This window comes from Epinephelus moara, chromosome 19 (genome assembly GCF_006386435.1).
Source record: "Epinephelus moara isolate mb chromosome 19, YSFRI_EMoa_1.0, whole genome shotgun sequence".
NCBI lineage: Eukaryota > Metazoa > Chordata > Actinopteri > Perciformes > Serranidae > Epinephelus > Epinephelus moara.
The window spans coordinates 10,296,916-10,318,988 of NC_065524.1; the positions used below are offsets into that span (position 1 = coordinate 10,296,916).

Consider the following 22,073-nt stretch of genomic DNA (forward strand, 5'->3'; position numbering starts at 1 on the left):
AAGACAGTTGCTAGATTTGATGTAAACAAAAAATCTACATAATATATGCAATTCAGAGAGCCCTACAGTTACAGCATGAAATAAAATTAAGGCAGCCTATATTTACATCTACCTAGTGGCAGCAGTATTTACACTGTTCTAAAATACATTAAACGATGAAACCAAGTTTATAGTAACCGAGCCATGAAGTGCAGTTTGCCGCCTGTATAGTTGTTTAACTATATTTTTTAAAAATATCCTTTGACAGATCTCAGTATTAAACATCCTGGATGTGACTGCAAAATTCACAACTGTCTGCATGGAGAGATTTGTATGCTATGAGTTATTCTTTCGTATAGCTGGGTTTTTTCACAAGGTACATGAAGATGTCCAGCCACTGTAACTTTGGAATTGCTCTAGGTTGATTTGTTTGTGCAAGATCGTAGACATAAACATACATACATTATGATCAATGTGTAGTAGAAAATAAAGTTTTGTCTCCAGTTAATTAGAATCTTGATATTTAGGCTCTAATCGCTGCTGGACGCTCAGTAGAGGAGTGTGTGTTTGTCTTACATGAACTGAATTACTGACGTAATTAAAGATAATTCATCATCATAAGGAACTGTAAAAACTCGCATTTGTCAAGCATGGATTTGTCTTCTTGTCCTTGATTAATACTTGTGGAAACGTCCCCATAAAATATAATTTTATGTGTAAGTAATATTAGACACCTTTTCAACTAGCTAGCTAACACTGTGTGCTTATTAACTCCTTGATCATAACAGAATATATTAAATTTCACAACTGCTCATTTTAGAAAGGACATCACAAGAAAATGTGTATTTTTGTTAGATTATCAAACGGACAATGTTTGATCAGTTCCCATCTGCATTCAGGCAGGGAAAGTGAAAGGCACCCTAACATTAGCGATGTAGCTAATGTAGCTTGGGTGCTACCTATGGCTGATTGCTGACAGCTAGAAACAATAATCCATTGTCTGTTTATTAATCTAAACAAAGAACATGTTTGTCCTTTCTGAAATGAGCATTTGTGGAAGTTACTATATTCTGTTATGATGGTTATGATCAAGGAGTTAATAAGCACACAGCGTTAGCTAGTTAGTTAAAAAGTTGTTATTCCACAGTTATTTCCACATTGAGTAAACTTGGGGACATCACCATAAGTTTTAACCCGGCCAGGACAATAAGACAAATCCATGCTTAACAAGCGTGAGTTTTTACAATCCTTATGATGATAAATTATCTTTCACCACATCAGTAATTCTGTTCATGTAAGACAAACACGCACTCCTCTACAGAGTATCCAGGTAAATCACAGATCTCACAGAAATACGTGAAATGACCACGACCTCTTAACACTGCATTCCGTAGTGGCAGCACGTAATGGGTTGAAATTACGTGCCGGTACCACGGAAACAATGCCAATGTAAAGTCAATTAGGATCCTTTCCCGTGGTGGACACACAGATCCCCTGATTCAACAGCGTCCTGTATACACACAAAAACACAAAAGTGTTCTTGATATTAAAATGGCAAATATATTCCTCTGTTATAATTTTCCACCAATGATAATAATAATAATAATAATAATAATAACATGATAGTTCGGCTGTACTAGATATTTGATATAGGCCTATTCAAATATTCAGTCCCAAAAACGCCGTTTCTACAGTACTAGCTAAATTATCTGAAATTAACCAAGTGTTTTTCCCAGATTTGGAAGTTGTAAACACTGAATTGAGAGTACACTGTGGACTTTAAGGGGATGGTAAACACACTTGTGTAATCAGATTTTAAATATCTAATTTCTAAATGGGTGAAAATTTATTTTATCCATATTTTACCCATATCTGACAGCACCCCCAGTTGTTGACTACACTCACATGATAGTTGAGGTCAAGAGCTCTCTATAACAGTTGGTCCCATGTCTGTACCCCCTTTTGTTGCTGAGTTATAAGCCCTCAAACATGCACTGAGGTCAAGGTTCAAAGGTCAATGGCTGAAAGCAGGAGCCATGTAGAATCTTCATACTGACATATGTTACTCTCCAGGTTGAGACCTTTCCAATGATGTATTTGGTTTAGCTCTACGACAAAGTTTAGATTTTTTCATTTTTTGGACACAAGCCATGCCAGGTGTAGTTTCAGAGAGCACTTTGAAGGCCCAGTGTATAAAATGAGTTTTGTTTGTTTCTTTGCTTGTTTTTTTCTTTTTTACTGTAGATAGTTACTAACATGAGTCATCCTCAGATAACACAATACTACTAAAAAGTAAAACCAATAATAACAATAATGAAATAAGCAAAATAATATTAAAATTATACTGAAATCTGGTTCTGTGGCGCTGGCTTGGGGTCCGCTCTCCCCTGGTGGAGTGGAGGGTGGCCGGGTTGCCGCGGCGGCCGCCTCCCTCCATGTGATGGTGTTCCCTCTCTGGTTCTTCCGTGCTCAGCCTTATTTTTCTCTTCTTATTTATTTATTTATTAGTGGCGTTTGGATTCAGTTAGGGCAGACCAACGGCAATCTGAAATGAAATGAAGCCCCCACACGGCAGACAGTAGCTACAAAACAGTAGTGGAACGCGCCCCATCCGCCCACAACACAATGCTCTTAAAGCCCTTCGCTATCAAAAGCTGGCAAAACACATTATTTTATTGTATGGCCTTGACATTAACCTGTCATAATGTTGAGTTATCAAGGACACTTCCGTGTTTTTGTGTGTATACAGGAATGTTAAAGATATCACTGAGGAAAACAAGGTTCATGTGACGTTATTGAATCAGGGAATCCGTGTGTCCACCACGGGAAAGGATCTTAATCGACTTTACATTGGCATTGTTTCCGTGGTACCGTCACGTAATTTCAACCCATTTCGTGCTGCCACGGAATGCGGTGTTAAGAGGTCATGGTCATTTCACATATTTCTGTGAGATCACAGGACAATTAACAGGACAAAAACAGCACAGAGACATAAAGATAGAATGATTATATCAATAAGAAATTGTCAAGATAGAACAGAGGCTATGCAAAGCAGCAAGCAACAGCAGAGCACCAGTACAATACAATGACACAACAACAACAAACTGTATGATAGCACAAACAGACATGCAAGAAACACCAAGCACCAACACACAGATTGGCATTACACTCAGACATGCAGAGCAGCAAAATAGATAAAACACAACAGTCATTATGTACGGTCAAATGCACTGACGCACAAGCCATGCTACAGAAAGTTGGCTATGCTGTTAATAAAATAGATACAGCATACATACATATCCATGCAGAGTTGGCTGTCTGGCAGTGGACAAGGATATAAAGCAAGTTAGCAGCAACTTATCCAAAAATAACAATATGTTGTGGTGATGGTGAGCAACACTGTGTTGTTTATGTTTACATATCTGATTGTCCAAAAAACAGGTCTTGTGCTTTTGTTTGAAGGTGTGATAGATTTTATTGTTTTTTATCTCAGATGGGTGATTGTTCCATAGTTTAGAAGCTCTGCTATAGCCTATATATTTTGGCAAGACGAGATCCCGTTTAGTCATAGTCTCTGTGGGTGAAAGCAAAACATGAAAACTCACACAGACAGAAAGAGAATAAGCATGTTTCCCAAAACGTTGAACTACTTAAGTTTTACAGCAGCGTATTTAAATTTGTATGGATTATCACATTTGATTTACCTGAGAGTGGGTAGATGATTTTGGTGCTCTCTAAACTCAGCTCAAGATGTGACATTTGTTTCATGTTTTGTACATAGACTGTATTTACAAATACATCTACAGTGAATGGTTTTATAATTACAGTTTTCAGATTTGGGATTTTATGTGTTTAATCAGGAAGACTTTCTTTGTGCTCATCCATTCACAATTCTCTCCATCCCACCCCCACTGCTTCCCCTTATCAGCTGACTATGGGTATTCACTGTTCTAGTTATCCAATGAAACTTTGCCACGATCTCCATCAGCCGATGCTACTGCAAAATTTTAAATCTGCTCTCTCTTCCGCAGCTTTCCGACAAGACCAAGCACTTGTCGGTAGTCCAATGTTTTAACAGCGAAAAAAAATGAAAAGTTAAACTAAAAATATGTATAACGGAGCTTTCATACAGCTTTGCACACACATTACTCTTGGATGGATTACTCACGAATGAATGCCGTAGAATGGCAACGAGGATGTCAGCCGACCAACACTCGCTACCCGGTCCCTGGTTGCGGCAATTTGCAATGCTGGCCAGCTAGGAATGAACTAGCAGCCAGTACAGTACGATCCTCTCTTGTCTAGTTAACATTTAGCCATGTTACTTACTGATCCATTAGAAAGAAGGTTAGCTGGACATCAGTTTTGAAGCCTCTTTGGTCACGGAGCTCCCTCCATCTCTTGAACGCCTGACTGAGGTTTACTCTTGTTTTTCCTCTTCTTTTATCACTCTCCTTTTTGCTCTTCTTTGCCTCCTCAGACAGAGGAGCTCGTTTTCTTTTGCTAGGCCGTTTTTCACTTGTCTCCAAACTTTGTCCGTCTGCCATTGTGCTCGTGACTCAACTATCTCATGCCCAACTCCTCATAAGGGCCAGCTCCAGTCCCTGATTGGCTGACCGACCAGTTTCGCAATACATGACACGTTTCCTGCCGTAAAGCAGATTTTTTCCGCAAAATTTCACCCCCAGTGACAGAAGCTTATTACAAAGATTGCAAAGCTAACCTATGTAAACGCTGATAGTCTGATTTTACTGTGGCCACTACCCTGTGCAACCCACATTATTTTCATAATGATATATTTAGGAAAAGATGCTGTCTGTTGCCTCTTTAATTGAAGTTTTACGATAAATGGTCAAATAAATGTACGAATACATCTTCCCTCTGGTGAATTCCAATTTTCAACATTTTTACAATCCAGAGCTGCTGTATGGTAGAAATAAATCAGAAATAGGTACTTCATTGGATTTGCTTGTCAGGAACGTAATATCTAACAGTCCAACGTCAGGGCTAAATGTAAGTCCACTGCTGTTAGGGTGCAGCAGTGGGATTTCAGGGGTTTCCTACCACAGATGTTCTCATTGTTGACTTGTTGTTCAGTGTTTCAGTCACACATTGTGTTGCTCTCTGACTGTAAAGATCAGTGTATAAAGGAGGCTGTCAGTCTTTCCTTTTGTTTCTCAATAGTGTGGCTATCCATTCAGCGCATGGTTTTGAAATATAAGATAGCACTCTCTATTTTCTCGTCAGGCTTCTTAACATAACACCATTTACCTGTCATTTGCTTTTTTCCGAAGGAGTCTTTTTCTTTGTTTTGCGTTGTATATGGCATCGATGTGCGTATTAATACTGCATTAGTTCCAGTCAGATTAGAGGTTCTGACGTCAGTGATGTTTCAGAAGTCAGGCAGATAATCTTAGTTATATTAAGTATTTGAAAGTATGCTTTGCTTGTCTAATCCTCTGCTGTGAGTTCTTTCAACGGTGTTCAGCCTTGGCAGACAAACTGTGGCTCTTTGGCTCCAACCATGGAGGTTTACCTCAACCAATGCGATTATTCTTGCTTCCAGAACAGTTCTTATTCTGACAGGTGCATGCTAACCAATATTAAAATAAAATGGGCAATGCTACAGACATGTTCTTCAAACATTTCCAGATGAAAAAAACTCTTAATCCACATCCCCATTTTTATTTAGGAATGGCAAATTTCACATTTTTGGGCAAATGTCCAGTTATTGTGGCCCTTTTATGTCCAGCAAGCAAAGTGAATATTCATCTGGGGAACAATCACATTTTAATCAATAAGCCAGATACAAACAGTTTCAAGTATTACATATAATGAACCTCTCCTCTTCACCAGCTCTTATGGGACTTATTCCTGCTGTTACTGTACAGTAATGCTCATTCTGTAAGTGACTATAATGCAAACAATAATGTAAATATCAAAATGCTGTACAAAAAAGAGGATGTTCAGGAAATCAGTTGGGAAAGACACTCCTTACAGCATACAGATAAACATAAAAAATACAAAAAAGGCACTTAATATCAGACACACACACACACACACACACACACACACACACACACATATGTACACACACTAAAAATTCAGATACTTGAGCCCATGTTTTAACACAATTCACCTGAAAAGTTATTTTTACAATTATATCAGATACACTTGGCTGGGGAGCAATGTAGAGGCCTTGTCAGCTAATGATAAAAAGGCCTCATCCTACAGGAAGAACAGCTGACAGGAAGTCAGGAAGGAGTGTTTAAATTCCCGATCACTGCTGTCTCACACCTCACATGGCTTTTTATTTTCTATCACAAATATATATTGCAATGAGGAACTTAAATGTGTTTGAAATGTTACCTAATATTAAACAAAACGGCCTTAACTTGTCTGTGTAGGCCTGTGCCGAGTTCCTATTGGCTGACTGGACAGAGCAATACACACTTCCTGATGTGTCAGGCTAATATTGGCCTTTCATAAAAAACGAAACACAAGCAAGGTGATGCTGCCAACCTCTGATATGATGAGGGTGATGATATGTTTGTTAACAGCATGTCAGAGGTGAGTGTAAAATCTGCTTCACTTCTTTAAGCAGCTGCTAAACCTAAAAAACAGAGTCTTTCAGGGGAGAGTTCAATTACTGTAGCCTTATTAGTGCTAATCTAGTGACTCCTCCTTATCAGAGTACTGCTCCGGGGGAAATAACATTGTATGGGGTATTTTTTGGCATGTAAACGAACAAAATTTAACATTTTAAAATTCTGACAATAATATCAGCAGCTGCACTTGTACAAGTTGTCTGATTCAGAGGGATAACATCAACAGTATCACCGCCCACTACATGCAGCCTTGTTGAGATTACCGTCAAATTATTGCAAGGTTAGACACTATGAGAACAATCAATCACGTTCATGATGCTGGAAGTTCCTGACCGTTTGTTGTATTTGTTGTATATCTGAAGATCTGTTTCAAAATCAGTGATTCGGAGAAACCTACAGCGCTTTCAACAGGAAGACACAGATTGTCAAAAAAGTGCAACACACCACACATCAACTGTTTGATCACATTACTCACAGTCCACATCCAATCACATTGGTTAGTTAATATAGAGGGCTTTTAGGTGACACAACACACTCTGTGGTGGCCATATTGGAGGTTTTATGCTATTGGTAGCCTAACAGCAGCTGAAAAAAACATTTTACTAATGATAGCAGTCAGTGTGCTAGCTATGACACAGTCACCTTTAATTTAAAATTTGAACATGGAAAAGGTTAAATATCGAATCTGTAATGATCTGTTGGAATTCAATATTCACAACTGCAGCACACGGTGTCATGACTCCAGTGTGAGGCATCTGTAAAATGCACTATGATCTAATGCATGCCCTGTTGGCCTCAATAAACTAGACAAGTGTCATTCACTTCAGTAACACAGAATGGAGGAAATTAGCAAACCGCTGAAACATAAATGTGTGAAAGCATTTTGGATTCTACGCAGCCTGTAAAATCCTGAAAGGTGATAATCAGATCAAGATATCAAGATAATGAATTATCTTGTGGGAACAAGTTACTATCTTGTTCCTAGAAAATTAACTTATAGGAACAAGTCAATTATCTTGTTCCCTAAAGATAATTGACTTGTTCCCACCAGATAATTAACTTGTGGTAATAAGTCCATTATCTTGTGGGAACAGGAAAAGAACTTGTTCCCACAAGAAGATAACTTGTGCACACAAGATAAATGACTTGTTCTTACAAGGCAACAATCTTGTGGGAACAAGATACTTGACTTGTTCCAACGACTTCTTGCGGAAGCAAGTTAATATCTTGTGGGAACAAGTTATTATGTTGTTCCTACAAGGTAGTCCCTTGCGCGCACAATATAATGTACTTGTAGGAATAAGTCAAATATCTTGTTCCCAAGAAATAATTGACTTGTTTCCACCAGATAGTTAACTTGTGGGAGTAAGTCACTTATCCTGTGGGAACAAGAAAATAACTTGTGCACACTAGAAAATTTACATGGTCCCACAAGTTAATTATATTATAGTAACAAGTTTTCTTGTGTGCACAAAAAAAAATCACCTCTCAGGATTTTAGGGGCTCCATAGATTTCAAAACCATAGTGGACATAGCGAATGCACTGAACGTCAATTCTTCAGTGGACTTAACTGTCAGGCTCTGTGGAATGCATTTGAGTTATTACATGTTTTTATCTATTAGAAACTGAGTGAAGAAAGAGCGTTTACTAGTCAGAGTAACCTACATTTTGAAACACATCTTTCTATCGACACTGCTCCCTTTGCCTTGAAACAGCAGCAGCAGCTTGACCTATCGTTAGATGCTATATTTAGCCATCATTTGCACATAGCTGCCTTTCCAGAGTAGTGATGTCACTAAAAAGCCTCTCTATTCTTAACTATTTCTTCTAGATATCACGTCACTAATAAGTCTTGATTTTTGCTCTATCGTTATATGTACAATATTTCGGGGGGAGCGGCTACCTTCAACTTGTGGGCAGTAAAATAGCCAAGCAGATATATATTGAGTTGTGCATGTTACTGTCAACAACAGACTGAAGATTTCAAATCAATCTCAAAAATATGTTTCCAAAGTATTGCTATAACACATGAGCCTTTTTCACTCTTCCTCTCTTATGTGTTCATTATGTCCTTTTACAGGATCTGGGTAAAAAAAATAATAATAATAATTTCTCCCTGATCTCCTTCTTCACATTATAATTTCCACTTTTCAGCACCTGTACAAAGTGAACACAGTCCAGCTTGTTGCTCAGTGGAGCTCCAGCTACAGAGTTTGATGAACAGACAGGACTTTGTTTCCCAAAACCATCACAGGACCAACAGGCCAATCCGCACTTTGGTTCTAACATGGTCCTCAGTATCAGTGCCCACATATCAGACCTAAACATTCAATGAGGCTGTCTAAGTTGTCTCATTATCATAGCCCTGATGAGGAAATGCCTTGTAACACGTGTTTGGGTCTCCACTGGTTTTTAGACGGTTTTGGGATTTGGTCCAAGGCGAGTTTGTTCAGCTTGGCTCAGGATATGACCTCCCATCTCAGTCCCACGCTATATTCAATACAGAGTTGCACTGATTCATCAGCGAGGAAATATAGTTGTTTATGGTAAGCCCTTAAACTGAATTGATTAATGACAATTTTGTCAGACTCTATAAATGCGTTTTACTATTACTGTCTTGATCTTAAGTTCCAGCATCCACAAGTAACTCTGCTAAGAATAAAGTTGTGGCATAAACAATGATTTTTTTAATGTTACAATTAAACCGGTTCATTTTAAAAACAGCTGTTTTGTTTTCTGGTGTTAAAACCGAGGAGAAGAGTCAAACCCTTTCCCCTACAGAGGAACAATCTCAGTGTACTCGTTCCTCTCTCCTCTAGCTCCCACCATCATCAATGCTCCCTCCAGTCCTGCCATATCAGAGCTGAGTCCTGCGCAGCCCTTTAGCCCTCCTCCAGCCAGGTCCTGGCATGTCATGGCATCATGGGAAGACACAATAATCCCACTACTGGCAGATGCGGTGCTCTCCTCCCCCCTCCTCTGTTGCTCTGGCGTTGGAGCAGGTGCTCTGATCCCACTACTCCCAGCACCTACACTGCCTCCGACACTGACACCAGCACCACCTCGCCTTTTAGGTGGCGGACCCCAGAGGAAGGCGTGGGCAGGCTTGTAGTGCTGGCGGGCGTAGCGGAGCAGGCGTCTGCGGGTGGCTGGCAGGCGGATGGTGTACACGTAGTACTCCAAGGCGCTGTGCTGCATGTTGGGAATGGTGTTGTGGCACAGCGACTCCTCCAGGAACAGATGAACCAGAGGGGCCTTGAAGGCCTCATAGCCAAGCTCGCCCAGGGACTTTAGGATGCGAGTGATCCGCAGGTAGTTGTGCTGGGACCTTAAAAGAAAGGTGAAAATTTTTACTATGACTAGTCAAAATGCTCCTGGGAAAAATGCAACCTTATATCAGTAGTAGATGAGATATTACTTCATATTGAATGGTTCTGTATAATGACACAAGTGTGAGTTTATCAATGAAAACTATGGCAAAAAATACTATGATCCCCTTTATTTCACAACATAAACATGACTAAAACTAAGTCAAAAGTAACTCTACAGTATCCACCACCAAGCACCACCTGTGTGGCTGAAAAATAAAGCCAACACACAAGTGCCAAAAACTGCAGTTCCTCTAATGGCCACTTGAGGCTGGCTCCAAGAATGAGACAATCCCTATAGATCCCCATGTTAAAATGCCCAGCTTTACAGCAGAAATAAAACTCCCCCATTTACATTTTATTAAGGCTTAAATTTATGCATAAATAAAGGCGTGGCCACTGCAAGGCTGTCTACAAGATGTCACCACAGTCTATGAGTCACATGTAACCCTCGGTCCTCCACAGCTCCACCCTCTCTCTTCAGAGTATGGTCACTTCTGGCTCCAAAAATCCAAGATGGACACGCCAAAATGCTAAACTCAAAACAGAAGTCCACAAACCGATGGGTGACTTCTTCATCCATTATTATTTTATGACCCTATTGTGAATTTCATCAACGAAAACTACAGTGGATTATCTTGAGTAACCAGGTCATGATTTCGGGAAAGAGACATTGCTGTTCAGTTTTTTAAATGTTTTTTTATTGCCACTTTGAGCACCACAAGCTGAGTGCCATCTAGTTCTATTATATTGGAGAGAAGACAGACATCTCTATGGCCGATATCCCCAACACTCAGCAACTCACATCAAAACTATCTAGATTGATAAATAGCACAAGAGGTATTAGGAAATATTTTTTGATTTTGGTGTGACTGTTCCTTTAAAGGACTCAAACAAATGTAACTTTTTTCATATTTCTCTAAAGAAAATCAGACCAAATTGTCTGTAATATTTGTTGTGAATATACAAATATACGTTTTCAGGAAAAAACTTAATCAAACTCAGATGCTAAAATGAACACTGCATGACTCATGGTGTTCACATCCACTTGCATTCCAAGGTCTTTGACAGTACAGGACATTAATTATTAAGAATAGCTTGTTTCTGGTGGTTGTTTGGCTTGAGAGCAATCTAGAAACAACAGTGCACCACATGCAAAAGCTGTTGTGTATATTCAATGGGATATTAAAAGCAAGAGAAGGGAATGCAACTGTACTGAGCAGCTGCTTTATGGAGGAGAATTTGTTGTTTTTAATGAGCTTTGGATAATGGCAACAATTAGCATCAGATGCTAAGGTTTAGAGGTAGGTTGTGACTTGAGGAGGGTATGGTAGGAGAAAAACATGCTTGTATTAAAATTGCACACTCCAGTGTGTGACATTCACATGGTTCTTTGGCAAGAAACCACACTGCTACTCTCAGGCCATGAAACTATCAAAATAGGATGAGACAGAAAAAAATCACCCTTTAAATGACCCCTTAACCATCTGTTCCTGCAGCAATCAGCAACTGAGCCATAAGTCGACACAAACTTTGTGTGTGTGCTTACTCATTAAGGTGCTGGAAGCGCTCCTGCCAGTTGGGAGCCCGAGCAACATTCCCACTCTTATCCAGCAGTTTGATGCCATAGAAGTCCAACATCAGGGAATAGGCCGCCAGGAATCTGCGCTTAGCTTCCCGAGTGCTTTGGAATTCCTGACAGGATTAAACACAGCAGATCAGAGACCAGCAGACAGGTACAACATCACCCAAACCACATCTGGGACACATCTGCACTCACTGACAGTGGGATGTTAATTAATTTCAGAAAAACTAACTTTCAGCTGAATAAATACACCTGGGACACAAACATACAAGTGGATAAGCATTCTCAGCATTGACATTAATAATGTTCAAACTGATGTGAGATTTATACAGAGACCTGAGTATTTCCCTTAGTTTTTTTTTTTTTAGTTTTTTTTTTTAGCGGTTCTTTATTGTCCCATCTGAGTGACTTGTCTAACTACTTTATACAGGGAACGTAATGATAAATATGCAACAACTAACAGTACTCTGTCATTTTAAATGTCAAAACATCCTGTGTGTTAATGGGAATGTTTTTAATTTACCGGTTGAATGGAAGATGCACTCTGTTACTCAACCACGGCAAACACTTGTGCAGTGAGGAAGTGCAAACAAATCAGATATACTGTATATACACACACACACTATGTGTGCTTTATGTTTCTTACTTTGATCTCGTCCTGAGTCAGTTCATGTGCGTAGAAGTTGAGCCCTTGTTCTCTTAATGGAAACAGCCTGCCACAAGGACAAGGAATCAAAAACACATAATCAAATGAAAATAGTCCCCCCCATCAATCATAGCTAACCAACTGTAACTTGGCCTGGTAGGCTTGTCAGGCTTCGGATTTCTCCACATATTGAATGACGTGCATGAGGCTGTAGTAAGAAAGATAGTTTGAATATAATGATGCCTTTTTTTTCGGTTTTGGGAAGACAACAAAAAAATGGCAAGAGTGAATTCAACAGTCCTCTCATGTACAGTAATCTGCAAATATTAGCATGTCCTGCTAACCAGCCCACTACCTACAGTAGTCACGTAGCATTACTTCAAGGAGTTAGCACATCATTAACTAATAACTCTAAAACTTCAATTAATAGCCCGGGCTATTATTTGCTTAAATCGCTGAAATCAACGGGCCTGTATTTGGGACAGGCTTCTATATAAGACAGGCCTATATTTCCTTTCACACAAAACTGTTACTCTGCAAAGATTGGGAAAAACAATCAAATTGTTTATTTAAACCAGTATGAATATTACTTGTTTAAAAATTAGGCTTTCAATAACGTATCAATTATGAATCATTCAACTGATCTAGCTCTGACAGACAGCACATCAGAGAGCGAGTGATTATGGCACCCGGCATACCGACACAACACCACTTTATCCTGTTAAAACAATACTCACAACTTAGATTGATTTTTATGATTCTTTTGATCTAAGGACCCTTACGGACTAAAGGAATATGAATAACTTACAGGGTAATCGAGGAATGGACACATACATCTAAAGTTAAAAAAATTAACTGCTTAGCAACCAGACCAGGCGTCTAATTAAGACAGGCATTTATGTGTCAGAATGTGTAGATCACAGGTTACATTTATATGTAAAAAGCCCCAATCCAAGCAGTACATCCACTCTGTAGTATTACTTTCTTGTGTGGAAGCTGGTCCTGGATGATTCAGAGTTCAGGCAAATATCAACAGCTCTGTTCTGCTTTGCATTAGATTTGGGGAAGTTTTAATTCCAGCAAACTCAGCCAAAATTAACGACCTAAGATAGCGATAAGTTTGGCAGAAATGTCAGTTAGTCATCATTCTAAAAGTTTATGTCTTGAAATAACATAAGAAGTGAAACAAACTGCTCTGCTAGCCACAAAGGGTTATGCTAGAATTAAATTACTTACATTTGAATTACATTTCTCCTCATTGTGTCAAAAGTCAGCCGGAGACAGGGTTTTAGTTTAACAAAGGTTAGTTTAACCAGCTAGCTACAGTAGCTATAACTGAACAACAGGGGTACTTTTCACCATCCCTGGCTAGACTGTAGCTGGGTTTCCAAAAATTTTAACAAATTTTCAAAAATCTGCAAAAAATAATGCAAATGTATGTGCGTTTCTACCCACAATGAAATGTGGACAAATGGAAATCTGTAGAATTAGTATTACAGCTATGTGTTCTTGAAAGAGTTTTGGTAACAACCCTGTGTGGACAAGCGTGTTAAAAGCCATCCAGTGACGACAGAGGGAGCTTGCAATGACGTCATTATTTATTTCCTTATTCTCCTAGTCCTTCCTTAGTCAGTTTCCTTTGCACTTGGTCGTATTTATTTTTTATCTATATACCAACTTTTTCTCCTCCCCCATGCAAAAAAACTTTTTTGCAATATTTAACTACAGTAACTAAAGCCAAAAGTCAGTTTCAAATCAATTCCAATTTTACATTCAGGATGTATAGCTGATTAAATCCTCACTTCATTTCTGGTGACATTTAATTCACAAATCGACAGTAAAGAGCAAGCTTTTGACATGTCAGTTACTGTGGCTTATAGCATGCAATTAACAGTCCAGACTCTTCTGAGGAGTTGGTGCTGTCACATATAGGGCAGATGAAAATGGAAATAGACAGATTAAATGTCTCACCACTGAATGTAGGTGTGATTGTGCTCCAGTTTGTCATAGTCGCCTCTCCACTTAGTCAGGATCTCTTCTATGTAGATACCTGAGAAAAGACAGGGGTTAATTAGCTGCCATACACATTTCTAGTGTGTGTGTGTGTGTGTGTGTGTGTGTGTGTGAGAGGGAGTCCGTGTTCATGTGTAAGCGTGTCTAAACATTGGATCAGTCCACTAATCTGCTGGTCTTTCCCAGTCAAACATGACCTTTAGCCAAACAAAACTCACTAAGCCCAAAGCCAACATTTCTTCTCTCCACAGTGGTTGGAGGTCTACATGAACTGTGTGTGTGTGTGTGTGTGTGTGTGTGTGTGTGTATGTGACAGAGAGAGCTCTCACCATCAGGTACTAGAGGGATCTTGTTCAGGTAGAAGCGCAGGTTACGGTACTCATTGGGTTGCCGGGACTTTCTGTAGTTCTGAAAACACACAGATCAAAGAGATCACACTGGGTGTCAACAATACAGAGAAGCCATCTGTGCACTGTGTATCTACAGTTGTGAGTATCAATGGTTTCAGTGTGTGTGCATGTACCGGGTAGCTATGACGGTATTTGTAGAGGTCCCTGGCAGCGTAGAAACTCCTCTTCATCTTTGGAATAGACTCTGGAGATTCAGTCAGCTGAGAGAGATGGACAGAGAGAAATTAAAAGGAAAGGAAGAAAGAAAAAGAGAGAGAAAGAAAGAATAGGTTCAAATGCAGATCTGAAGCCAAAACATCCCATGTTTTAACAGATGCAGTACAGCACTCATCGACCGTTCAGCTGAATTAAAAGCACTGACTTTGCTTTTGAGGTCGATGGCTGTCATCATCCATTTCTTTCCAGCAAAGGAGGACAATTCACATCAGCGCTGCCATGCAATCACTACAAAAGGATGCTAGAAACTAGATCTGATTCTCAAATAAAATCTGGGTCATGCTATCTTCCACTGGTCCAAAATGCTGTGACACTGAGCCTGATACATCCTGTTATATCTAACCACATACCATCTACTGGATAGTCTATTAACCACAGTAAAACTCAGGTATGATAAAGTTTAAAAAACATCACTCAAAACCTCAAACTATGTACTAGGTGACACATCCTAATTTGTGCATCCTTTTACAGCCACATTTGTGGCTCTTGTGATCCTGACATTACATTACAATCTGAAAACTGCATCCTAACTTCACAGACATTTCTGGTTGCAATCATCAGTGGCACCCGCACAAGTTTTAAACAAAGGTGGCGAGATGGTGCCACTGAAACTCTTGGGGTAGCACAACAAAATCAAAAGCCATACCTGAATTTCAGGAATTCGACTCACACGCTGATATACTGAATTCTTACTTTATATTTAACATTACTAATTATCTGATGTGCATAGACTAAAACTGATACAGCAAACATTTTAGTTCCACAACAATCCTGTTTGAAAGTGTTATGTATTTGTATATACATGTGTTAGGCGATCCATCATTGATTGATTTATTATTCAGATATCTTAAGGTCAAGGAACCCCTTTGAAAATGACCATGGCAGGTGCTCCCTTGCAAAAATTTGCCTTACTTTGGAGCGTTATTTAGCTCCCCTCCTGACAGCAAATTTGCGAATCCTTGGATAACAAATGAATGGCCCACCTTACTCTGCCTCTGATTGGCCTACCCCGACATACTTACCCTAACCCTAACCAATCCCACTCCACTTACCTAAACCTAACCAATCCAACCAATGAAGGCAACTAGTACTAGCCAGTTATAGGGAGAAGAGGGCGGGTCATTCCCTCGTTATTTTAGGATTCACAGATTTGCTATGCCCGATATACCCTATGCCAATAATGGGGTTGACACCAATGGATGCCTTTGGTTGTGAAGTTTCAGAAAATCAGAACAAAGGAATACTTTGCACATCTATTTCCAAACAGGTGCATAGGAGAGGGATGAGCAGAACACAGCTTGTAGAATAACTTGCAAAAATAATGATTTTAATGATGGTATGTTTCAGTAACTAGACATTCATCAACAGGAAGCAAAAATGCCAGATGAAGGTCTACTTACTGAAATGTCACAGCATTAATATCATTATTTTTGCTAGTTAGACAGTGTGCGGGAGTTCTTCTACAAGTAGTTTCAGAGGATACCACTATCGTCATGCCAGCTACAAAATGAGTGCACCACAGCCTCTTAAAGACAGTAATGCCTCCAATTATTTTCTCCAGGCAGCATTATATCAGGGTGGTGCCACTGGTAATCATGGCAAAAAAATGTGATTGAATCTAAAGTCTGATTTAACTAACACGTAACAAAGAGTGATTCAGTGAATTACAGTTTCTCCAATAATCATGTTACAACCTACTGGTGTAAATATTCTCAAACTGTGAAGCAGTCTCATAATAACCACTCAATCAACTATTCTGATAATTTAGGGCACAGGGACCATAATCATAAGGCTCTATTTTTTTTTACTTTATAAACCAGCAGGCAGGCAGTGTAACTTCAACAGGAAAAGCAACAATGGGAATAACCAACTATCTCTGATAATTAACTATGTATAAACGTATGAACACAAGTATGTGTGCAGTATGTAGTCATGCATAATGCAGTCTTTGCAAGCATATCAACACCACATAGTCGCGTTGATACGCATCATACAGTATACAAAATAAGACTTCATACTTTTAAACTTCACTTAATTCACTCCATGTCAGATGTGACATCAGTTTAACAGTTGGTTCACTGACACCCATCACTTGTGTATCTTGGTGAAAGTGACAGTAACAAGAGAAGTGCCACAGTGATGACTTAGTAAAGTTCACACTATGTGAGATGATATCTGTCCACATAACCAAGGCTACATAAATTGACATATTTTTGAATGAAGTTTGGTTTAGCAGTAAGGACCGGACCGGCAGTGGTAGTCGGGGCTACTCGGTTGCCCTTTCTGTGTCCTGGCCTCGTCATTAACGTGCGCTGCCGGTGGCACACATGTCAAAGCACTGTGTCCCGGTTCTGCCCCCCATTGTGTTATAACACGCATACTATTAAACCCTCACTGTACCTGCGGGGACGTGTCCTCGGGGTCCACGGCGGCCCGGTCACTCTCCGCCGGGCTGACAGATTCCGAGATGCCGCTGTCATCTTCAGCCGCCGGTTCGTCGCTGTCGGAGTCCGACCCCCACGTCGAGTCGCATTCCTCAACGGTGCTCGGCTCCTTGAAACGCCAGCTGCCCAACAGATTTCCCATTTAAAAAACATGCAACACCTGCTCTCTGCTATTGTCCTTACCGCTGCACTAACTACTACATCATTTTGCTCACAAACTGGTATTTTGGTTTGCAGAGTGCTGGACTCACATTGCTCTCAGAGTGGAGCTTTTAAATGGCAGAAAAGGGGGAATTTCCAGATCAGCACCGATGATGCGTGTTACTGTATGAGGGGTGATTAGTGCCTCAACGCAGCAGGAGGAGGTCTTAAAGCTACAAGCCATGAATTCTGAACTGAATAAGCAGGGCTATTAATTGTCTCAGTGATTGCTAGAAATATCATGATTTGTTCATTTAAACATAAAATGTCAGTTGGCAGTGGTTGCTTATATCAGTGGTTAAGTAGCTAAAAAGAATAAATATATATGTAAAAAAAAAAAAACAGTGTAGTGTTACTACCATAACTTTTTGTGATTACATTAAAGTATTTCACTGCCCGTAAGAGGCCTTTAGTCTTTTCATAAAACTGGCCTCTCTATGCATTAGAAAGGTGCAAATACTTTTGACTTTGGTGCTATATGACCAGAGAAACGAGAAGAAAAGGACTGTAGCATTTGCTTTTGCTCAAGAGGTAGGACACCTACAGCTAAATGCACTGTGCCTCACCAGAACATGAAGTAATGAGAATTGCCTAATCCAAGAACAATATGGTGGCTGGCTGGTAATAAACAACATCGAAGCAAGAAATTGGCAACCCAGTAACAGGACCTTGGTTCATATTTGATCAGCACTGCCTAGTTTTACCATTTGAGCTCAGTATTTTCAGCCTCCATTTCAACAAAAAAAGGAAACAGTATGGCGCCCACTTCCTGTTCTTAAACTCTCATAATACAGCTAAACAGTACAGTAAACTACGTTTCTGAAAACATTTTAGGGGAGAAATAGGCAACACATCAATAGAATCTCGGTTTATATTTAATCAGCACTGCCTAGTTTTACAGTTTGGTCTGAGTTTGAGATCAAACTCTTTTCAAATTCCTGTTTGTGTTCCCCCACTTTCAAAAACTTTGAATTTTTCAAACAACAAACATCATGCATCAACATACAAACATCATGCTACATCATACTACTCTTTTCTCAGCTGTCAGATTCTGGCTAAGAATGTAAATTGACCTGCTGATTTTTTGCTTTGATATCCTCAAAACAAAAAAAACAGCCACGGAGGAGTAGCATATTTTGCGTATTTAGTATTTTCCTGGCAGAATTTAGCATGACAACCAATTTAATTTGGCTATTTCCTGGATTTTGTTTTGGTTACCGTAGTCCCTAAATCTATGCAGAAATGTAAGAAATGGGGTTCAAACTACAATTTTTTGCCTCTTCTGGGGGAACTCCTGTTTTATTGTATCCCCCCCTTCCCCAACCAGTTATGCCCTTGACCTGATATATGTGGATTTGAACTTTAGATGTTTTGCACATTTGATGAAATGTTTGCATGTAAATAGAAAAGTAATGTTAGAGTCCCAACTGCATTTCATGGCAACTTTGAAAAAAACAAACATCGACAACACATTTTAGATTTATTTATGATACATTATGAACACAACAGCATGTGTAAATCTAGCAAGAATCATAATTTGGTTTTCTAATAATTGAGCGTTGGTCCTCTGAGGGCACAGATAATTGTAGAAACCATTTATTTTACAGTCCACGGTGATGCTGACGGAACCCTTACTTCTCCTCATCCCGTTACTGTGTGGCATTAATCACTCCCTATACATGCACAGTCCCGGTAACAGCAGCATCAGGACCAGAGCTGTATCACGTGACACCGGGACAGGAGGAGGTTACGGTACCCGCCCCTCCGGCCCCACTCACCCCCCTCCGTTAGATTACAATGTCACTTCGGGAACTAAAGGAAACTGAAGGTTCTCCTGTGGACTGTCCAAACTATGTGTTCATTTACAGTATTATGGTTTTAACTGAAATGAATGGTTGTCTTGTTACTCATTCTAAAAATATGTTAATTAAAGCAATGTGTAAACGCATTCATTAAATTACATTGGTAGGGCAGTCTAATGAAATAGTTGTTAAAAAAGAAATGGGGATTTCCCACAAGGCTGTGTGGCCCAGGTTGGGTCTGAAACTTGTGCCTGATTCTTTAGAATCACTGTGGGTTACTTCTTTAATCGTTTTGTCTGAAAAAATCCTGCAAATGAACAATTCATTTTCCTTTCTATTGTTATTCCAAATTGGGACTTTCCATGAAAATACTGTGGAAAGTTAGGCAGCGAACTGGTCTGTCGCTGTGCATATTTACTCTCAGTTTATAATTTTCACTTCACTAACATTAGTTCAGCAACGAGGTGTCATCACATCTTTGAAATGAAAGGAAACCAGTGAAACATCACAAAAAGTATAGATATGATATAAACCGTTTATTACAAGTGAGATCTGGTCCAGTCACAATTATTGATCACTGATCACAGAATATGATGCAGTTTTACTACATATTTATGTAAAATTAAACACTGTATTCATGTCTGATGAAAGTTCTTAATCTGAACTGACTCTGATGTAAAATCTTGTTTTAACAGTAATCCATTAATATTCTTATTGCATCATTAAATTGGCCTTAGTTTAATTCTTAGTATTTGCCTTAGTATTTGTAGGTTTATTTGAGATTTGCATTTTATGCTGCTTTGTACTTCTACTCTACTATGTTTCATTTGACAGTTGTAACTATAAGTTACTTTTCATACTAAGATTTTACATCAAGAAACCTATGAGATGTTTATGAAAGATTAAACCAGCAACTCATTTTTTTTTCCGGACTTGTAACCTTTACAGAAAACAGTGTCTGGTTGGGGCCTTTTCATACATCTCAAATGTCTGAGTTGTTAGCAGTTCCATCCAAGAGTGACTTCCCCTCTTAACTTCTCATCTCATTTAAATTACTATTTAAGGCCAAAAGAGCTGAAATTTCAATGTTTGACAAAAAAGCAAAGATCAGAGAAGTCAGAAAAAGAATGGTGCAGCAGAAGTTCATGTTTTTTCTCTTTCCATATAGATTTTAACTTTATAATTTATATATGTTGTATTGTAGCCCTAACTTCTGAAATATTTTAGGTCCCATGTCTTCAGTTTTACTAGAAGGGCCTGGGATTGAAACCACTGGACTGAACTACAGAACTGTATGTGAAGTAGTTAAAGCTAGCTCAATGTGGACCAGCTACAACAATAAACTGCAACGTGCACATCAATATATCAGTGATAATGTTATATAAGATAATATTTCAGTCATAGGGGTCATTTAACTGCTGACAGTGTTTCTTTTTCGTTTTAATACTTCTGTACTTTTAATTCAAGGGACATTTTTACAAGGAGCCAAGACAAACAGACCCAGTGATTTAAACCAGTAAAAACACAACAAAGCAATTTCACATTTCAAATCAGCATTTCTCCTTAGCTGCTCATCGCGGAGGGAATGCTAACTACAGTGGCTGATGCACACATGGGAATGGCCCTATCTAGAACCAGTGCTTGGTTTGTCCATTCTGGGCCACTGTAGAAACATGGTGGTGCAACATGGCCGACTCTGTGGATGAGGACCCACTTCCTATGTAGATGTAAATGGCTCATTTTAAGGTAATGAAAACACAATTCTTATTTCAGATGGTTATACAGTAAAGAAAATATACTCATTATATTACATTTCATTTCTGCCACTATATCCCCCTAAATCAGGGGTAGGCAACCTGTGGCTCCAGAGCCACATGTTCTTTAGCCACTCTCGAGTGGCTCCCTGTGGCTTTGACAAAAGTTTACATTTTTGACAAAAGTTTACATTTTTATTTATCATTGCTGTAGGCCTAAATAAATTCATACATTCTCCAAAAATGTGTAGCCTATGCACTGAATAAAAACAAACAAACAAGAAGGTTTTAACATTTTTAACATTTCGTCAACTTCAATATGCATTATACATCTATGGTCTGGCACCTTTGCCAAACCTTAACAGTGGTGGCTAGTCTTTAGCTTCCTCGGCTAGACTAGCAATGGATTCCGAATCAGAAAAAGTGAGTCTCAGAGGAAAATAGAGAATTTAATAGTGCATGGACAGATTTGTTTGCTTTCACTGCAAACGCTGCAAAGTTGAAGTACCAAATAATCATAACCCTAGCCCACTGCACAATAACCACCTTGTAGTATAACATATATTTACACCTATTTTCAGTGTCAATAAGCTAATTTAGACTTTATAGGCTGTGTTACCAAAAGACTCGAATATGTTTTGCAGCTCCAGGCAAATTTTTTAAAAATTATTTTTGGTCAAAAATGGCTCTATTGATAGTTAAGGTTGCTGACCCCTGCCCTAAATGCTACACACCTCACCTTTACCAAAGTAGGATTTTAAAATGCAGGACCTTTACTTTAATGGTTTATTTTCATACGGTGGTATAAGTATTTTTCCTCCAGAAAATGTTGAGAGTACTTGTTGTACCACTGGTATTTACACTGGTCTTTGTTTACAGTTTAGGTGTCCTGTTTTTCAAAGTAAAATTCCTCTGGAATATCACCACAACTTATATGCAACTTCACTGCAAATGGTATTAGTATTGACCTTCAAAGGCACATAGAAGTCCAACCCTCATAGGCATTTTTGGTTTTGGTTAAGTCTGTAGGTCAACCAGCCTTGTCT

The 22,073-nt window shown here is 39.1% G+C and overlaps 1 protein-coding gene across 1 annotated transcript; it reads right to left on the reverse strand.

Moving 5' to 3' along the window:
• Positions 1-5,644: 5,644 nt before the first annotated feature.
• On the reverse strand, positions 5,645-17,540 carry ogfrl1 (opioid growth factor receptor-like 1). Its single transcript, XM_050070954.1, has 7 exons — positions 17,227-17,540; positions 14,724-14,810; positions 14,530-14,608; positions 14,159-14,237; positions 12,188-12,254; positions 11,506-11,651; positions 5,645-9,916 (listed from the first exon to the last, which is right to left on the reverse strand). The coding sequence occupies exons 1-7, from the start codon at positions 17,410-17,412 to the stop codon at positions 9,364-9,366; spliced, it is 1,197 nt and encodes a 398-aa protein (XP_049926911.1). The 5' UTR covers positions 17,413-17,540; the 3' UTR covers positions 5,645-9,363.
• Between the last annotated feature and the right edge of the window lie 4,533 nt (positions 17,541-22,073).